The sequence below is a fragment of the Prionailurus viverrinus genome, chromosome F2 (assembly GCF_022837055.1).
Source record: "Prionailurus viverrinus isolate Anna chromosome F2, UM_Priviv_1.0, whole genome shotgun sequence".
In the NCBI taxonomy this organism is placed as follows: Eukaryota; Metazoa; Chordata; class Mammalia; order Carnivora; family Felidae; genus Prionailurus; species Prionailurus viverrinus.
Window position 1 is genome coordinate 8,116,258 of NC_062578.1, and position 17,104 is coordinate 8,133,361.

At 43.6% G+C, this 17,104-nt stretch overlaps 1 protein-coding gene across 1 annotated transcript in view; it reads right to left on the reverse strand.

Moving 5' to 3' along the window:
- Positions 1 to 9,741: 9,741 nt before the first annotated feature.
- Positions 9,742 to 17,104, reverse strand: part of TMEM68 (transmembrane protein 68) — a 61,043-nt gene continuing 53,680 nt past the window's right edge. Inside the window, exon 8 of the mRNA XM_047842685.1 lies at positions 9,742 to 11,666. Within this exon, the coding sequence (XP_047698641.1) occupies positions 11,659 to 11,666 (8 nt within the window). The 3' untranslated portion in view covers positions 9,742 to 11,658. The remainder of the gene's footprint in view (positions 11,667 to 17,104) is intronic.

The window sequence follows — 17,104 nt, forward strand, 5'->3', positions numbered from 1 at the left end:
TGTACCATGGGGCTAACCCTGGGATTGGTCTGTTTGGTTTTTTTTATTTTGTTTTGTTTTGTTGTTTAAGTCTTAATGGCTTGAAGAAGAAAACAGAGATCGGGCAGAAGGAACAGCTAGGAAATGAAAAGGGTCCTCTTAGAAGTGACAGAAGCCAAGAACCAAGCTCTGTGTATGAACATGGCCCGGAGCCCTCAACCTCTGAATCACATGCACAGCCCAGCTCCAGGCCAGAGTGAGACGGGGACCAGGGGCGACAAGATCTGCAGTCTGACTTCCTGCTCAAACAAAACATCAGTGCTTTTTGCAATAACATAGCAGAGGCCAGAATCTATGCAGCGTTATCACTCACAATAATCAGGACACATTCCAAAATTATCTGACATACAAAGGAACAGGGAAACATGACCTGTACTTAAAACATGACCAGCAGATACTCACTGTGAGATGATCTGGAGGTTGGAATTAGTCGACAAAGATTTTTAAGCAGCTACTATGATTATGTTCTAGGCATAAAAGAAAATATGCTCGTAATTAATGGAAAGAGAGAAAATCTCTGCAGAGAAACAGATACCATTAAAAAAAGAACCAAATCAGGGCGCCTGGGTGGCGCAGTCGGTTAAGCGTCCGACTTCAGCCTGGTCACGATCTCGCGGTCCGTGAGTTCGAGCCCCGCGTCGGGCTCTGGGCTGATGGCTCAGAGCCTGGAGCCTGTTTCCGATTCTGTGTCTCCCTCTCTCTCTGCCCCTCCCCCGTTCATGCTCTGTCGCTCTCTGTCCCAAAAATAAATAAACGTTGAAAAAAAAATTTTTTTAAAAACAAAAAAACCCCCCAAAAAGAACCAAATGGAAATTCTGTGACTGGAAAGTATAATACTTGAAATTAAAAATTCATTGGATTGATGGGGGCACCTGGGTGGCTCAGTCGGTTAAGCATCTGACTTCGGCTCAGGTCATGATCTCGTGGTCCATGAGTTTGAGCCCCGCATCGGGCTCCGTGCTGACAGCTCAGAGCCAGGAGCCTGCTTCGGATTCTGTGTCTCCCTCTCTCTCTCTGCCTCTCCCCTGTTCTCTCTTTCTCTCTCTCTCTGTCTCTTAAAAATAAATAAATGTTAAAAAAAATTTTTTTAATTCATTGGATGAGCTTAAGATCAAATTCAAGACGTCAGATTTTTACAAAGATAAGAATAGAAAGTATCCAATATGAAAAACAGAAAAAAAAGATACTTTAGTAAGTGAACAGAACCTCAGGGAACTGAGATGTTATCAGGTCATCAGTACCAGTGGTCAGACGTAATTGTTCCCAGATCAGTTAGCCAATGTCCCAAAGATGGTATTAACCCTCATTCACTTGTAGCCAAAACTCTGAATGGCCTGATTAAATATAATGCATACAACCCATCAATTTCCGGTAATACTACGAAATCAGGCCTTAATGGCAGGATACGCTTGGTAATGCAGACCATGTAAAGGTTAAAGAATGTGTCGTTTCTTGGAAATCCACAAATTTTCAAGAACTAAAAGCCTCCTGAAGAACATGGACTTAAAAGCCTCATTGATGTAAAGGAGGAAGGGAGATATAAAAAGGGATCAGCCTTTTCACAGTGGCTCACAGTTAAAAGTCTTTAGCAGCAACGGACGCTGGGTCTTGAGCAGGAATCAGGTGCTTGACCAGATCCCGCAACCCCAGCTAGTCTGGGTGTTTTTCTCTCAGGCCGTATACAACTCTCTGAAACTCTAGGAAGGCAACCCCAGGAAAAAAGTATAAGAAATCAATCAATCAATCAACCCATGGCATTAGCATATTCATAACTCGTATTAGTTAAGTGTAATTCATTTGGTAATTATCATTATGCTTCTGTGCATTCTTTTCCTGCTAGTTATCTGAACCACTAGACAGAGGACATTCACGATTTCATTTAATGTTTGGAAGAGTTTGGTTAAATACGTTTGCAATCAATGCGTAAGCCTTTGGGTATTTTAATTTGTTAAATTGCGATATATTCATCTTAGGTAGCATGTAACTACTCGGAGGAATATTAATCATTTATGTTTAATGTTCGAGGGAATGTCGTTTAAATAAATGATCATATTAATAAAATGGACATTAAATATACTATAAACAGCTGCTAGTGTTGTTCACTGTTTGAGGTGTTTTTGTCCCTGGAGAAGAATCTGGTCAACAATTTTATAAAGTTCTCCGGCAAACGTGGACCAAACCCAGGAGGAAATGGTATTTTGTGCATATTTCCATAATTCCAACTTAAGAGATTTCTAACTTTAGTGTCCTAACTTCCATTGGCAACAGACCAGATTTAATCCAGCTCTGAGGAGAGACTAATACAATATTGTCTCTACAACTAGAGGTACAGATAAAGGAAAAAGGGCATTGTTGCATTCCTGGCTGAGATTCAGGCCCCACGAGAAACACATTTGACATTCGATCATTTTTCTTTTAAATGCCCAGACCTAAGCTTCCCCGTCAGGCTGGCAAGGGGCCTCCCCACAAGGTTATGACCAGTTTTCAGCAACAATAGACACAAAAACAAGAGGGCCGAAATGACAGATCCTTCAAACTGGCTGCACATATTATTCCTCTCTACCCATATCTTTTTTTTCTCATACTTCTACTCTATTTACCAGTTTTCAGAATACTGAGTTCATCGGTGCCCCAGCAGTATCCAAAAGTGACTGAGATTTTTTTTTACTACAATCATTATTCTCTTTGATGGTCAAGTCGCCCTCTGTCGATGCCTCCTGTGTCCTTTGCAGATGACCCTAGTATTTTTTTTAATTGTGGTAAAGCATAATAACACCAAATCTACCATTTTCACCATTTTTAACTGTACGGTTCAGTACCAGTAAGAACATTCACAGGGTCAGGCAACCACAACCGCCCCCCCCCCCCCCAGCCTCCAGAACTCTCTCCATTTTCCCAAACTGAAAGCCTCTCCCCATTGGACAATGATCCCCACACTCGCCTCCCCCCCACCCAGCCCCTAACAACCACCATTCTTCCTGTCTCTGGTTTGACTACTCTAAGCGCCTGGTAGAAGTCGAATTATATAGTATTTGTCTTTCTGTGATTGATTTATTTTCCTTAGCATGGCTTCAAGATTCATTCATGCTGCAGCATGTGTCTGAATTTCGCTGATTTTTTAAAAAATTTTTTAACGTTTTTATTTATTTTGGGGAGAGAGGGAAAGAGAGACAGACAGTGAGTAGGGGAGGAACAGAGAGAGACAGAGACACAGAATCCGAAGCAGGCTCCAGGCTCCGAGCTGTCAGCACAGAGCCCGAAGAGGGGCTCGAACTCACTGACTTGAGCCGAAGTCGGTCGCTCAACTGACGGAGACACCCAGGTGCCCCAGTGGAGCATGCGACTCTTAATCTCAGGGTTGGGAGTTCAAGCCCCACGTTGGGCGTGGAGCCTACGTAAAATAAAAACAAAATAAAAAATGTGAAATAAAATAAAATAGCTGAGGGTCACATTTGTGTTATGTAAATATTACCTCAATTAAAACAAACGAACAAAACACGGTGGAGTGGGGGCAGAAAGGAATGAAACCACTGCTGGATAAGTAAGAGAATGTTTTTGAGGAACAACAACAACAAAAAACTTGAGGCCGAAGTCTGAGGACATAAAGCGACACAGTTACAGTAGTGAACTAAGTGCCAGACCTGTTTCACACTATTTCACACTGAGGTGATGGGGAGGTTAATGCAGCGAGCAACTTCTTCGAGACCGTTCCAAGTCCTTCTCAAGTTACTTTGGATCTTTGGGACCAAAAGGGGAACTGAAAATCAGAACAAACGGTAATTTAACAGTAGGGGCCTCAAAAGCAGACACTTCCAAAAAAAAATAATCATAAAGCAGGGTGCCATCTAAGCCTTTCTCAGACTCAGTCCCTTGTTACTTCCCTAATGTGGGACCGAGCCCTCGTGGCATCCATGGCTCAAGTGAAATTTTCTCTCTCAGAGTTGGATCAGTGTTCTCCCTACCAAGCAACCAAAGTCACTACATGATAATAAGTATAATTTTTGCCTAATACTTTGGCAAAATTTGAAGATTACCAATGCCAGCATTGGTAATACGTGTAACGGCACATTCTCAGGCTGCGATGGTAGCAGAGGAAGTGAGATCAGCTGCCCTAGGGGGTAATTTGGTAATGTGATCAGTTTTTGATACACATACCCTTTAGGGGCACCTGGGTGGCTCAGTCGGTTGAGCGTCCAACTAGGCTCAGGTCATGATCTCCTGGTTTGCTCTGTCCCTCCCTCTCTGCCCCTCCCCTGTTTGCACTCTCCCAAAAATTAAAAAAATAAAAAAAGAAATTTAAAGAAATAAAAATATGCCTAGCTTTTAGCCACCAATCTTACTTCTGTGAATTTGTCCTAAGGAAATAACTGGAAAGGCATTCAAAGTTGTATTGCCTAACTACATTCATCGCGACACTATTTGTATTAGTGAAAAAATGGAAAGTATCTTTCCTCAATTTTCAACAGAGAATTCATTACATGGAATGCTGCTATGTGGATTTTAAAATAATCATGAAGATCAATATTCATTATAAAGAAAAATGCCCACGATATGTTACGTTTAATACAAAAGATTTACAAAACAGCATGCATATGATCACATTTTTTATATATGCATGGAAACAATGTGGAAAGGCACTCATCAACATGTTAATAAGATTTCTCTCTGGACGGAGATAATTTTCATTTTTACTTTACACCTTTTGTATTGCCTAGATTCATTTCTATTAATGCGTTGTTTTTATTACAAGGAAAAAAATAAAATGATGTTTATTTTGAGAAACAGTCTAGTAAAGGAAAAATAAAAACGAAAAGAACCGAAGAACAAAAATACTTCCCAGGCAAAGATACTGATGAACTCAGCTTGGGTTGACATCTTAGCTGACTCAGCGGGCTCTGGATTTCTATGCTGTGAATCAAGATGCTTCTCGAGAAGAGGAACTCACCATGAACTGGGCAGTCCGCCCGGTTGTTGTATATCATGCAATTTCACCGAGTTTAGTAACCAACATCCTGAAGGTGATTCTTTGGCCTCTAGGTTTAGACCAGAAATTCTAATCATGGGTCCACACTAGAAACACTTAGAAGCTAATAATCATAATCATAATCATAATCATAATCATAATCATCCCTAACACCACTACACCCAGACGTCTTATGGTTCAAACACTCCAGGTGATTCTAATACGTAACCTGGGCTGAGAAATAATGGTTTAGGCCCAGATTGAGAATTTTGTGCTCTGGACTCAGCATCTGTGTGATCTAGAACAAATGTTCTCAAACATGGGGAACACGTTGGAAATGCAGACTCCTTGGCTTCAACGCAGACATTCCGATTCAGTAGGTTTGGGGTGGGCCCCAGGAATCTGAATTTTTAACAAGTACGTCCCAGGTGATTCTGGTAAAAGTTATAGAAGACCTTCTGGGCTTCAAAACAAACAAAAGCGGGGCACTTGGGTGGCTCAGTCCGTTAAGCGCCGGACTTCGGTTCAGACCACGATCTCACAGCTCTCGAGTTCGAGCCCCACATCAGGCCCTGTGCTGACAGCTCAGAGCCTGGAGCTTGTTTCAGATTCTGTGTCTCCCTTTCTCTCTCTGCCCCTCCCCTGCTTGCTCTCTCTCTCTCTCAAAAATAAACACTAAAATTTCAAAACAAAACCTTCTAACAAAGAATCGTACTTTTTACAAGGTACATATAGTAAAAGGCTTGGCATACATCTAGTTAGGACAGTCCCTTAAAAAAGCCATCAGCAATATTTTTATTAAGAAACCTAATACAGAAAAGTATTTAGACTTTAAGAAGTTACTCCTGCAGAGGTTAAACAACACTGACGTAGAATGACACAGGATGGAAAATTTTTGTTTTATTTTATTTTGTTTTATTTTATCTTATTTTATTTTACTTATTTTATTCACTATTCAAGTGCATAATTTAAGGCTACTAGAGCAAGCTGCACCCAGAATAGCAGTGTGACAGGGAAGGAGTTGCTACTCACCAGACTGCTGCCCTCTGGCATGAAGAAAATGGCTTCCTTCTTGCTGCTACTCAAAGTCCGCTGGCCTTCCCCTTTTCAGACTTTCTTCCCTCAACTTCAGAAATCTAAGAAGCTAAGGAAGAAAGCAACACTCCTATGGTCTCATGGGAAAGTTGTTTTCAAATGCTTTGAAATGGATGAGGAGTAAGTTAGAAACTCATTTCTTGGGAAAGTCTTCCTTCAGAATCGCTCCATGCTCCCTGAGTCCTTTTTGGGGGAAAAAAAAAATTAAAAGAAAAATTCTTTAATGATGGCTCCCCAGGACATTCCCTTCGACCAAGCTCCCATGAGGTTCAAAAGATTTAAGATCGGTGAACATGACAAGCCACGCATATTCACACCGTAGACGGCAAATAAATGGAAGAGCCGTCCACAATGATCGAGCCACGTTTCTCCTTCCTTCCCTCATTCTTAGATATAGATAAACCCCAAAGCCAAAGAGTCAAAAGGGAGAAGAGGAAGTGAAGACCTAACAAAAGTCGAATAGGAAGCCACGTAGCTCTGGCACCTAGAGGAATTCTGGGCCCCTGGGCTCCTGAGACGTGGAGGGCTGGAGGGCCAGACTCCTCAGCCGGTTGCCTTTTGCTCACGAGGTCCCTCTGATGTGGCCAGACCAGAAGGTAGACCAGGGCAAGAGGAGAGGAAGCCAGAGGTGTGCCGCTCAGAATGGGCTCTCGAACTCTCAGATCTTTCTCACGCATGCTGCCCCTCTCCCCAGAATAGCAAAAGATAGAAACTTGGAAGATATTCTGTGGCAGAATCTAAATTACGCGTCCGTCTGGACTCCCCTCATGCTGTCTCTGAGACTCTTCGATTCAGGAGGCAACCACTGGATTTCATGGGTGAGTATTTAGAAAGGAAGCATTTGAACCACAGCTACTAGATGTGTGTTCAATGTCCAAGCACTGGCCAAAGTTCAAGAAGTCAAGGCAGGAATGAGAATTACGTTCTCTTCACTTACATTTTGCCTGGTCTAATTATCCCCAACATCTTGAAAAGAAAATTAAGAAAAAAATAATGTTTCTGCTTCATTCTTTCTCACCAGCAGAACCCCACTCATCATTCTTCCTACGTGAGAAGTTACAGCATTCGGCAGAGGCTCCGAAAGAGACTTTGGAGCATCATTCATTTTCTAGGAAAGAGAACCTGAGATAATAGAAAATATGTATATTGGCCTCTGCTCCTGGATCCCGGCACAGAGCTCCTAAAACCCTTGTAATTTCCTAAGTGATAAAAGTGCCGGGAGTATCTTTTGTTCTAATGAGGTGACTTTGGGTGGGCCCCTGGATGGTTCCTGAATGGCGGCTGGTCACTGCAAAGACCACGCCATGATTAGGAGCTTGGTATTTTCAGTCCTGTCCCCCATCCTTCAGAGAGGGAGGGGGGCTTGGAGATGGAGTTAATAAATGGATTATGCATACATGAGGAAGCATCCATAAAATCTCAACAGTATGGGGTTCAGAGAGCTTCCAGAATGGAGAACATATCCCCACCTGGAGGGTGACACATCCCAACTTCACGAGGACAGAGCATCCTGCACTCGGGTCCCTCCCAGACCCCCCCCCCCCCACACACACATATCTCTTTAGCTGGTTGGTCATCTGTGTTCTTTATCATACGCTTTAATAAACTGGTGACCATTAAGTAAGTGTTTCCCTGACTTTTGTGAGCCATGCTAGAGGATTCATCAAACCCGAAGAGGGGATCTCGGGAACCCCTGGTGCGGGCTGGAGTAGTAACCAAAGGGGAAGAGCAGAGCACTCCTGAGCTGGTAGGAGAAGCCACTGCCACCTGTGGCCTGAAGGGGCTGGAGGGGAAAGTGTCCCAGCTCTAAGACGGGACCACCCAGCAGGAGCTGTGGCTTGACAGAGACACTCAAGGCTGGTCATGGAGTGGGCCAGGGGGCTCAATCACTCCCTCTCCTTTCACGCTCCAGTCTCCTTCCAGAATCTATTGGCCAAAACTCCACTGGAAGCCAGAGGGCAAGTGCTTGGCTTCCCAGAGCAGAGAGCAGGTAGGATCCATCCTTATCCTCAGGGACAAATGGTGGTGGGTTCTCCTTGACAGAAGGAATGGACCCTCCTTTACCGGACTATGAGGAGAGAAAGCTGTCTGAGGAGAGATGGGAGATGTTGGTGGGTGGTGGGTGGAGAGCTGAGGTTCTAGAATGAGGGTTACGATTTTTATTTTCTCAGTAAAGTTCATGGAGCTCACGAGTTAGGAGGCTGAGAGCATCGTAGCAGGGCTAAGAAATCAGGGAAAGTTCGGGATCATCTTGGGTTAGCCACTAAGAACTTATATAAAAGATCTTCAGGCAATGCTTAGGGTCTTAATGATGTTAGAGACTATAACCCCAATTTACATGGAGCTTTTGATGTTCAGCAGGCTGGAGACATAGGTAGAGATGTTGATGATGGGCTAGATGGGGAAATGCCTAAACAGAAAGACGCTGACAGCAGAAGGTAGAAAAGTGAAGAACTTTGAGATTTGAGTGGTATAGTGGGTAATGGGGGTGGTTGCCCAACAATGCAAATGTGCTTAATGTCACTGAATTATAGACTCCAGAAAGGTTAAAATGGTACATTTTCTACATACTTTACCACAATTTTTGTTTAAAAACTTAAAAAAAGTCATGGATACACTACTTGGCAACCATCGTGGTAATAAATGATTTAGGCATCAATGGATACTCACACTAGTGGGTGTGAGTGTGGAAGAACAGGAAATTTAGAATATCAAAAATACCTTCTTCAAGGCATTTAGAAGGAAAACAGTGACTTTAGAGTGGAAAAACCAGGCAGACAGCACCTTAACCAAGTGATCAGGTTCATTTCACCATTATTGGGAGTAATGGACCCTCTGTGCCTCCTGACAGCTGCACCAAGAAGAACACAACAGAACTTCATTTCAGCCGTGCTCCTGCCAAAAACGCATAGCCTAAATTTAATGACGATGAAATATCAAGATAAAAACCATCACAATGAAAAAGGAAATTCCCACTTCAACTGGCTCACAGCAAGGAACATTTTTCTTTCACCGGGAGGTAGAATGGCCCCTGGCTTAGGTAATCTAGCATTTTTAAATTTGTTTTTGTCTCTTGACATTTTTCATTCTGCCATCCTTTGCCTGTTTAGCTCCCCTAGGCCTGGCAAGAGTGGCTGTGGTTCCAGAAACAGCAACAGGCAATGGAGACAAGGAGCTATCTCTTCACATATTTATCATTTTTAATCAGAGGAGCCCAACATAGTTACCCTCCTGGGTCTTTGGCCAAACTGGGTCACATGCAAACCCCCAACAAATCTCTGTCAAGGGGAAAGGGGTTCCCTGGACTATTCAGCAAATCTGTGGGTTCCATGTGTGGAAGGGTGGCCACCAAACCAAAGTGGGGGTCTTCAGCAAGGAAGACACAGGAATGGTTATTTCAGGATGAACAGTGGACATCCAGGGTCAAGGCCAGCTGCAACTTAGAATGTCAGATGATTGGGGCACCTGGATGGCTCAGCCAGTTGAGCGTCTGACTCTTGATTTCGGCTCAGGTCATCATTTCACAGTTCGTGAGATTGAGCCCTATGTTGGGCTCTGTGCTGACAGGTCAGAGCCTGGATGGAGCCTGCTTGGGATTCTCTCTCTCCTGTCTCTGCCCCTCCCCTGCTTGCTCTCTTTCTCTCTCTCAAAAATAATAAATAAATTTAAAAAAAAAAAAGAATAGTAGACAATTCATCCATCAGGTAGGGGACCAAGGGTCACCACGGGGGTAGGTTTTGGAGGAGGAAATTGTAAATCTGGAGGTCGGTAAGCAACAGCAGGAAAGACACATGAATGATGCCATGAGCAGAAGATACGGACCAAAAAGAGGCTCTTTTTGTTTGGTTAAAATGGACAAATAAGGGTACGAAAGTGGTACCAGGCACAGCAACACGAGGTGTATAAAAAGAATCCTCTAACCCCCCTTTTTTGTAAAAACTAACATCTTCAAGGTTAGTGCATAGGGACTTGGATGGGCAAGGGAAAATAAATTAGTTTTTCCAGAAGAAAATGGATGGACGATGTCTTGTATGTACTATTACCTTTTTTTCTTCTTTTATTTAAAAACAAAACAAAACAAAACAAAAACAAGACATTCGCTGGGATTCACAACGTCCCTGTCTAGCCTATTATAGTGCTTTATAACCCCAAATCTCAAGAAACTTAATCAATACCATGCTTGCCTACATGTAAGGCCAATTAGTCTTTTTCAGTCTTAAACACACATGAAATACAACTGTTCATTTCCAAAAGTTATTGCACACAGATTTCACAAAATCTATTTAATTGTGTCATGGAACACTTAAGAGACCTCATTGTAGCATCTCATGCTGGCAGTGATCAATAAAAATGAACAATTCCTAGATTCAATTTGCAGAAAACTCAATACAATACATTTTACAGAAGGGATCTCTTTGTTATGTCTACATTCTAGGCATAGTGTTGTCCTGAAAGCTGATCTTTAGGGGAATCAAATTCTTTTGATTTACCAGTAGAGAAAAACATTTTTGAACAGATTCTAATTTCCTAGCTAGTAGGACTTGTTGCTTGGGATTTAAATACACCGGCGCATTTTTATACATCAATTAAACCCCTTCTATTCTATGAACTCTAGCGACTTCATCACAAGAAAATGTTTTTATCTTTTCATACACTTTGTGGTTTATTCAGTAACTATGTATCACATGGCAAGTGTTCTGGAAGGAACCAAGGACACAGTGGTCAATGATACAAACCATTGCTGACTAATAATACATGACACGTATCCAGTTGTATATACCAGGACTGTGCCAAGTGAGTTACATCTGGGTTTTCTGTTTGTGTGTTTTCTGGGGTTGTTTTTGTTTTTGTTTTTGTTTTTCTCAAAGAGGTCACGTGAGTTGCCCAAGCTATCATAGACAAGAAGCGAAAGAGGCAACATTCAAACCCAGTTTGGTTGCCTCTGGAACCCAAGCGCTTAACCACAGTGCTCTAATGCTCCTGGTAGATCATATACGTTAAGAAACTACAAATGTGACAAAGAAGTCTATGGCAGCCCAACTCGCAAGGGGACAGAGAAGACCAAAACGGATGTGCCATTTTAGCTGGACAAGAGTCGTCCAAGGAAAGCAAGAAGAATTGAGGGCATTGTACAGTTAAGCAGAGGAGAAAGGGGGGGCAAGGTGCAGAGAAACTAAAAGAAACAAAAAACCTTGTATGGCTACAAACAAGTGGTGGGTGGAGACAGATCCCTGTCAACAACACAGGACTTTATCTAAATGCAGAGGCACTTCATCTTAGCACCTCAGCGTGGCTTTCTCTAGTCTTCCATTTTCGTGCGTATTTGCCCGTAGTTTTCACAGAACAGTTCAATTTCTTATCAGTCGAATATGAATACATTTAGTTTTCTCCCATTTTTCATAAATTAGAATGATACAGGACTTGGGTTACCGGACTACGTTTCGAAGAAAATGATTTCAAATGACGACGACTTCCGCTTCTTGATCAGGGTCCTTCACGGTGAAGAGATGTTTTGGCTGGTTTTGCAAAATCATTGACGTAAGGTGGGGATCCTCGGATCTCTAGCCATCTGAAAGGCACAGACCTCATCATAAGTGGATACCCCCTGCTTTATACACACACTCGGACCACTGGTTGGCAGGCTGGGGCCCAGCTCCCGGCAGTGGCATCTAGGACAGAAGAGTCCACCCAAGGAACCAGGCTTTGCGGCCCAGAGTCAAGGCCTTCGCTTGCAACAGGCAAGTCCTTGAAGGCACTTGCTTCTAAGAGACACCTGTTACGCCAAAATTAAAGTGATACCGTGATACTTTCCTGGTATATTGACACCGTTCCCCTAATGGGCCGACTTTACGAGGTGGTGAACGGATTTTCAAGGTCTGAATGGCACCTGGCTTGTGAGGAGTGTTCAACAGCTGTTGGCTGCTGCTATTAAATCAGGACCCTCATGGATGTACCACATTTAAAATTATGCCTTGCGAGCCTTGTCAGGTTGCTAGGGAAGATTCCCCAAGGCCTTGGGAGGGGACCTGGCACAACAAGAGAAGGTCCAGCTGCTGGGTAATGCGGTGCTCACTGAACTGAAGGGGGCCAGTTATGAATGAGTCTCATTAGGGGAGGTTGACATGCCTGGAGCCCAGGCCACGCTGTGGGGGATCCGTGATGAAGAGCTTAACGCTATGATGGCGCTTGACAGGTCTCGTTAGCTGGTTATAAACGATAAGACTAGCAATTTTTACTGCCTCTGCTTCACCTCAATCCTGGAGGTTATCGCTTTTAGATGCCTTTCCTCCTCCCGACTGACACACAGAGCTCCACGCAGACCCCAAGCCCACAGTTGTCATCTTAATTAACTTAATGCTTCATTTCCTGAGGAGACAGACTCACTCCAGCCATCCCGCTTCCGGGATTTGGTGAGGTTCTTACGGTTCAAAATTTCTAAACAGTCGTGCACTGTCACATAATGAATACCTACCCTGGGAAGGCTTGGTGGTAATCTTCTCACCTCAAGTCCTCAATGGAATTCTGGACGCCACTATGCACCCCAACTAAGGGAGACGTGAAGAATGTTGATGTTTCCCAGGTTCTGCAACACTAACTTAGATGTGGAGATATTCTCACATAGATAGGCGACTATCACATGGGTTCCCAAATATCCAGCAGTAAAAAGATGGTTTAACAACAATATATTTGTTGTGGAATATTATGCTTCTATCAGAAAGGATGAGTTAGGTCTATATCTGTTCATTTGGAGTGGTGTTCAAGGTATGTTTTTGCTTTTTTTTTTTAAGGTTTTTAAAAAATTTTTATTTATTTTTGAGAGAGAGAGGAGAGAGAGTTAGTGGTGAGGGGCAGAGAGAGAGGGAGACACAGAATCCAAAGCGGCCTCCAGGCTCTGAGCTATCAGCACAGAGCCCAATGTGGGGCTCGAACTCACAAACTGCGAGATCGTCACCTGAGCTGAAGTTGGATGCTTAACTGACTGAGCCCCCCAGGAGCCCCTGTTTTTTTCTTTTTAAAGCAGGTTTCAAGACCATGTTTATAATTGGATTTTATTTTTGCAAAAACAACACACACACACACACACACACACACACACACACACACACACCCCAGAGGACAACATTCCCATCTAGTGCACATCCATTTGAATATGTCTGGGCATCTATGAGGAAGGAGGGGAAGGTGTTCACTGCACAAGAGGAAGCTGACAACACACACCTCAGAGGCTCACAGAGGGGGAGGCATGAGGGGGATCCTTTTAATTTCTTTATATGCCTTTGGACGAATTCAGTCATTACAAAGAACAGGCTTTACTTTTGTAGTTCAGAAATCTATCAAATAGGATTTAAACAGGAAAAATTGTTCCAACCAAAAATAAAAAAAAAAGTTTCCCTAGAGACTTCTATTTGGCTGTTACACCTCCACTATAAGGTGAAAAATCATCTCAGAAAGAAGGGGCCGGACTCTAAACCGTCTGTTGCTGTGTGTGTATTTCCTGATTCTTGAAATACACAAGAATCGGGTGTCCCCAGCTCCGAGGGCAGGGCCTCCTTTCCAGGGCCTGCTTTGTTAGGTCTTTCTTTCCCTGGCTCCCCTTCCCCTGATGGCTGCCTCGTCACTCACCCCACATCTCTCAGTGGCTATTGATCGTTAACGTTGACTGCCTCCAAGCATCTGGGTCCTGACTTAAGAACTGGACTTTGATTCCCACCTGGCTCAGTTGAACCCAGGTCAGAGCTGCACCAGATTATGTGCCTTAGTTTACACGAAGCCATCTCCTGCCCGCCCTCCCCTCCGTGGCCTGGACTGCAAGACGAGCCTGGATCTTGAGCCCCGTCACGGACGATGAGTTGACTCGGGGGCAGCAGGAGATCATGACAGAAGGGTCCAGGACGTGGATCTCCTTTGAGCAAAAGAGAAATAAATTCCCAACATCTGGAAGTTCTGTCACATGCAGACAAACGCATCCTAAAACCCATATACCGAGGTTTCAAATTCTGCAGTGATTGGTTGCTTATTTACTCACTGTGCACGTTTTTAATTAGCAGGTAGATGTGAAGCATCTATTATGTGGCCAAGCATTGCCCTATGCCCCGAAGGACACAAAGAAAGTAGAAAGAGTCACAGTCCTGAAGAGGTTTATATTCTACCTAGGCAGCTAGGATCAAACTAAGGAGACAACGAGAAGGCGGGGAAAGCTGGCTTCGTCTTTAATTAATTTATGTGACAGTGGTTGCAAGTCCAAGAGGAGAGGAGAGGAATGGAAGTCTGGGAGAACGACAGTTAGGCTCCGTTCTGTAGGAATGGATTTCTTTCAGTGAGGAGCGCCTATGAATTCTGTTGTAAAATGTTGTTGCTAAATGAGTTAAATGATTTCTCTAGAGATCCATTATTCCTCATTCGGTACTTTAGGTTAGGCTTTTGAAATAAACCAAGAAATGCCGGAATAATAAATCATTAACAGAACGCAGAACTATTGTTCATGCGAGGAGAGGTGACTCAAGAAGGTTATTGTACAGAAGGTGTCTTTTTTTTTCTCAACAGGAATGTGAGGGGGACTGGAAAAGCACAAGCCTTCTTGGGCTCCACTGCTGGTGCCCACCTTGGACTGCCAGGTCACCGTCATTGATACTGTTCTTGATCTGCTTGATATTACTAAAACCCCAACTTTCGCCCTGCCCCTGACCTTTCTGTACAGAAGCATAGCTTTATAAATCATGGCAGCTCAGATTTATAAATTTATAGCCATCAGGGGCACCTGGGTGGCTCAGTCCGTTAAGTGTCCAACTTCTGATGTCAGCTCAGGTCACGATCTTGTGGTTCGTGAGTTCCAGTCCCACGTCGGGCTCTGCACAGACAGTGCAGAGCCTGCTTAGGGTTCTCTCTCTCTCTTTCTGCCCTTCACCTGTTCCTGCTCACTGTTTCTCTCAAAAGAAATAAATAAATGTAAAAACATAAATGTATGACATCAAAACTATTATGCTCTGGAAGATTGGAATCATTTAGAATCTGTTAGGAGTAAGAGAAAACCTCTCCTTCTTCCCTGGATTTTCGGAATGGGATGGATATGGAAATGAGCCTTACACCAGTCACGTTCGGTAGTTGTGGACAGGGTAAGTCCACTGAGAGCTGTTGTCTTAAACCCCGTGTCTTTAGCCCAGATCCTCTAGAAGGCAGAGCCAGAGGCAAGGATTAAGATGCTAATGGTTTATTTAGGAAAAGCAAGGCCAGGACAGTGATGGTAAAGTAAAAAGATGGTAAAGTAAAAAAAATCCCAGAGTATTGGGATATGTTAGCATTGCCGCTCGAGCTGGTTTTCACTCAGTGACAACAAAAAACCAGCAGGTTGCTCTGCAGTATATTCATTCACCACATAGGATTTTCCAGAAGAGTTGTTAAGAGGAACTGCATCTCAGAGTAGTTCACGGCAGAGAGAAAGGAGGAGAATGAGCATGTCTAACTTCCACTCATCACTTGCCGCCCCCCCCCCCCGCCCCTTTGCTGGTATTCACTTCAAGGGCAGATACCTCTCCCACGTGCCCAGGTAGCATTACCCAGCCCACTGGAGGCCGCTCAGAAACACAGATACCATACTCTTCTGTGTAAAGTTTTAACGAGGCCCAAAAGTGGGAGAGCAACAGGGTTCAGGCAGTGGGCCAGCCAAAGAGGCAAGAAAGAGGTGGTCGAGTGGGTCTACGAGGGAGGGCACGGTTTCGAACCTGTTACAGAGTCACATGCTAACTGGGTATGCTTAAAAGATATCTTTGCCACTGGCCCAGTGTGTGTGTGTGTGTGTGTGTGCGTGTGTGTGTGTGTGTGTGTGTGTGTTTAAAAATTATGAAGTAATTTTGGTTATGACATTTCTGATACAGTAAACAAAAGGAACAAGGGCTCACCAAGCGATAGGCATTAGCTAACATACCTGGGCAGTGTGAGAAAATTTGGTCAAGATAATGCTGGGAGGTCAAGCTTTATGCGTCCTCCTGGGCTCCAAAACAAGCAGTAGTAGAGGTTAAAAATAAGACACACTCATCCTCTGTGGGACTAGAAGTAGGAGAAATATAGTCATCCCTAACGAACCTAAAAAAAAAAATTACAAAAGGAACTGTGTGTTTCTGCAGCAAACGTTTGTGATTTTCGTTTTGTTTTGGCTACCTAGAAGCTAAACACATTTCTTATTTTGAAGAAAACCAAATTTGTTGGGCATAGGATGCTCCCAGGAAGGCGGCTAATGTGAAGAGAGAGTTGTAATTTCTTCCCAATTCCTTCATGGCTAAGGCATGGTCATTGGGTCCTGACTTAGCCAATTAGATGCTTCCACCTAGGACTTTGAATCTTGAGAGGGAACATAAAAGTGATGAGGCAGAGATTATTCCTGACATGAGTGGCAGAGACAAGACGCCTGGGACACAGAGCAGGATCCCAGGTGCAAAAGCGTCATAAGTAGGTTCCATCGGTGACTGCGTGTTTTTGAAGGCCAGAAATGGAGCTGTTCCATTGATCACGCAAAGTATCGGATATCCTTACTAAAAGTGTTCTTTTGCTTAAGTTAACCAGAATTGGTTTCTGTTGTTTGCAAGCAAGAACCCTGAGTGGTTCAGAACAAAGAGAGGGGGAGAGAGAGAGAGAGAGAGAGAGAGAGAGAGAGAGAGCGAGCCCAGAAGGAAGTAGCAAGACTCAAGAAACACTCATAAAAAGAAAAAAAAAAATGTCCCTGGTATGACACCTAGATTCCCCATACATCTTCAACTCCATCAATAAGCCTCAGAGGAGAGCTGTCTGCAGACTAAATGTGTTTCTCGTCACCTGGAGTTAAAGGCCAACACTCTGGAAGACAATCATGCAAAGAAGACGTGCATCTTGAAGATAGCGATGGAGATTGGAGCCATGTGGCCACAAGCCAAGGAAGCTGGCAACCATCAAAAACCAGAAGAGGCAAGGAACTGACTCTTCCCTTGTGTGGCTTTGCTGACACCTTGACTTTGGACTTCTGGCCTTTAGAACCGT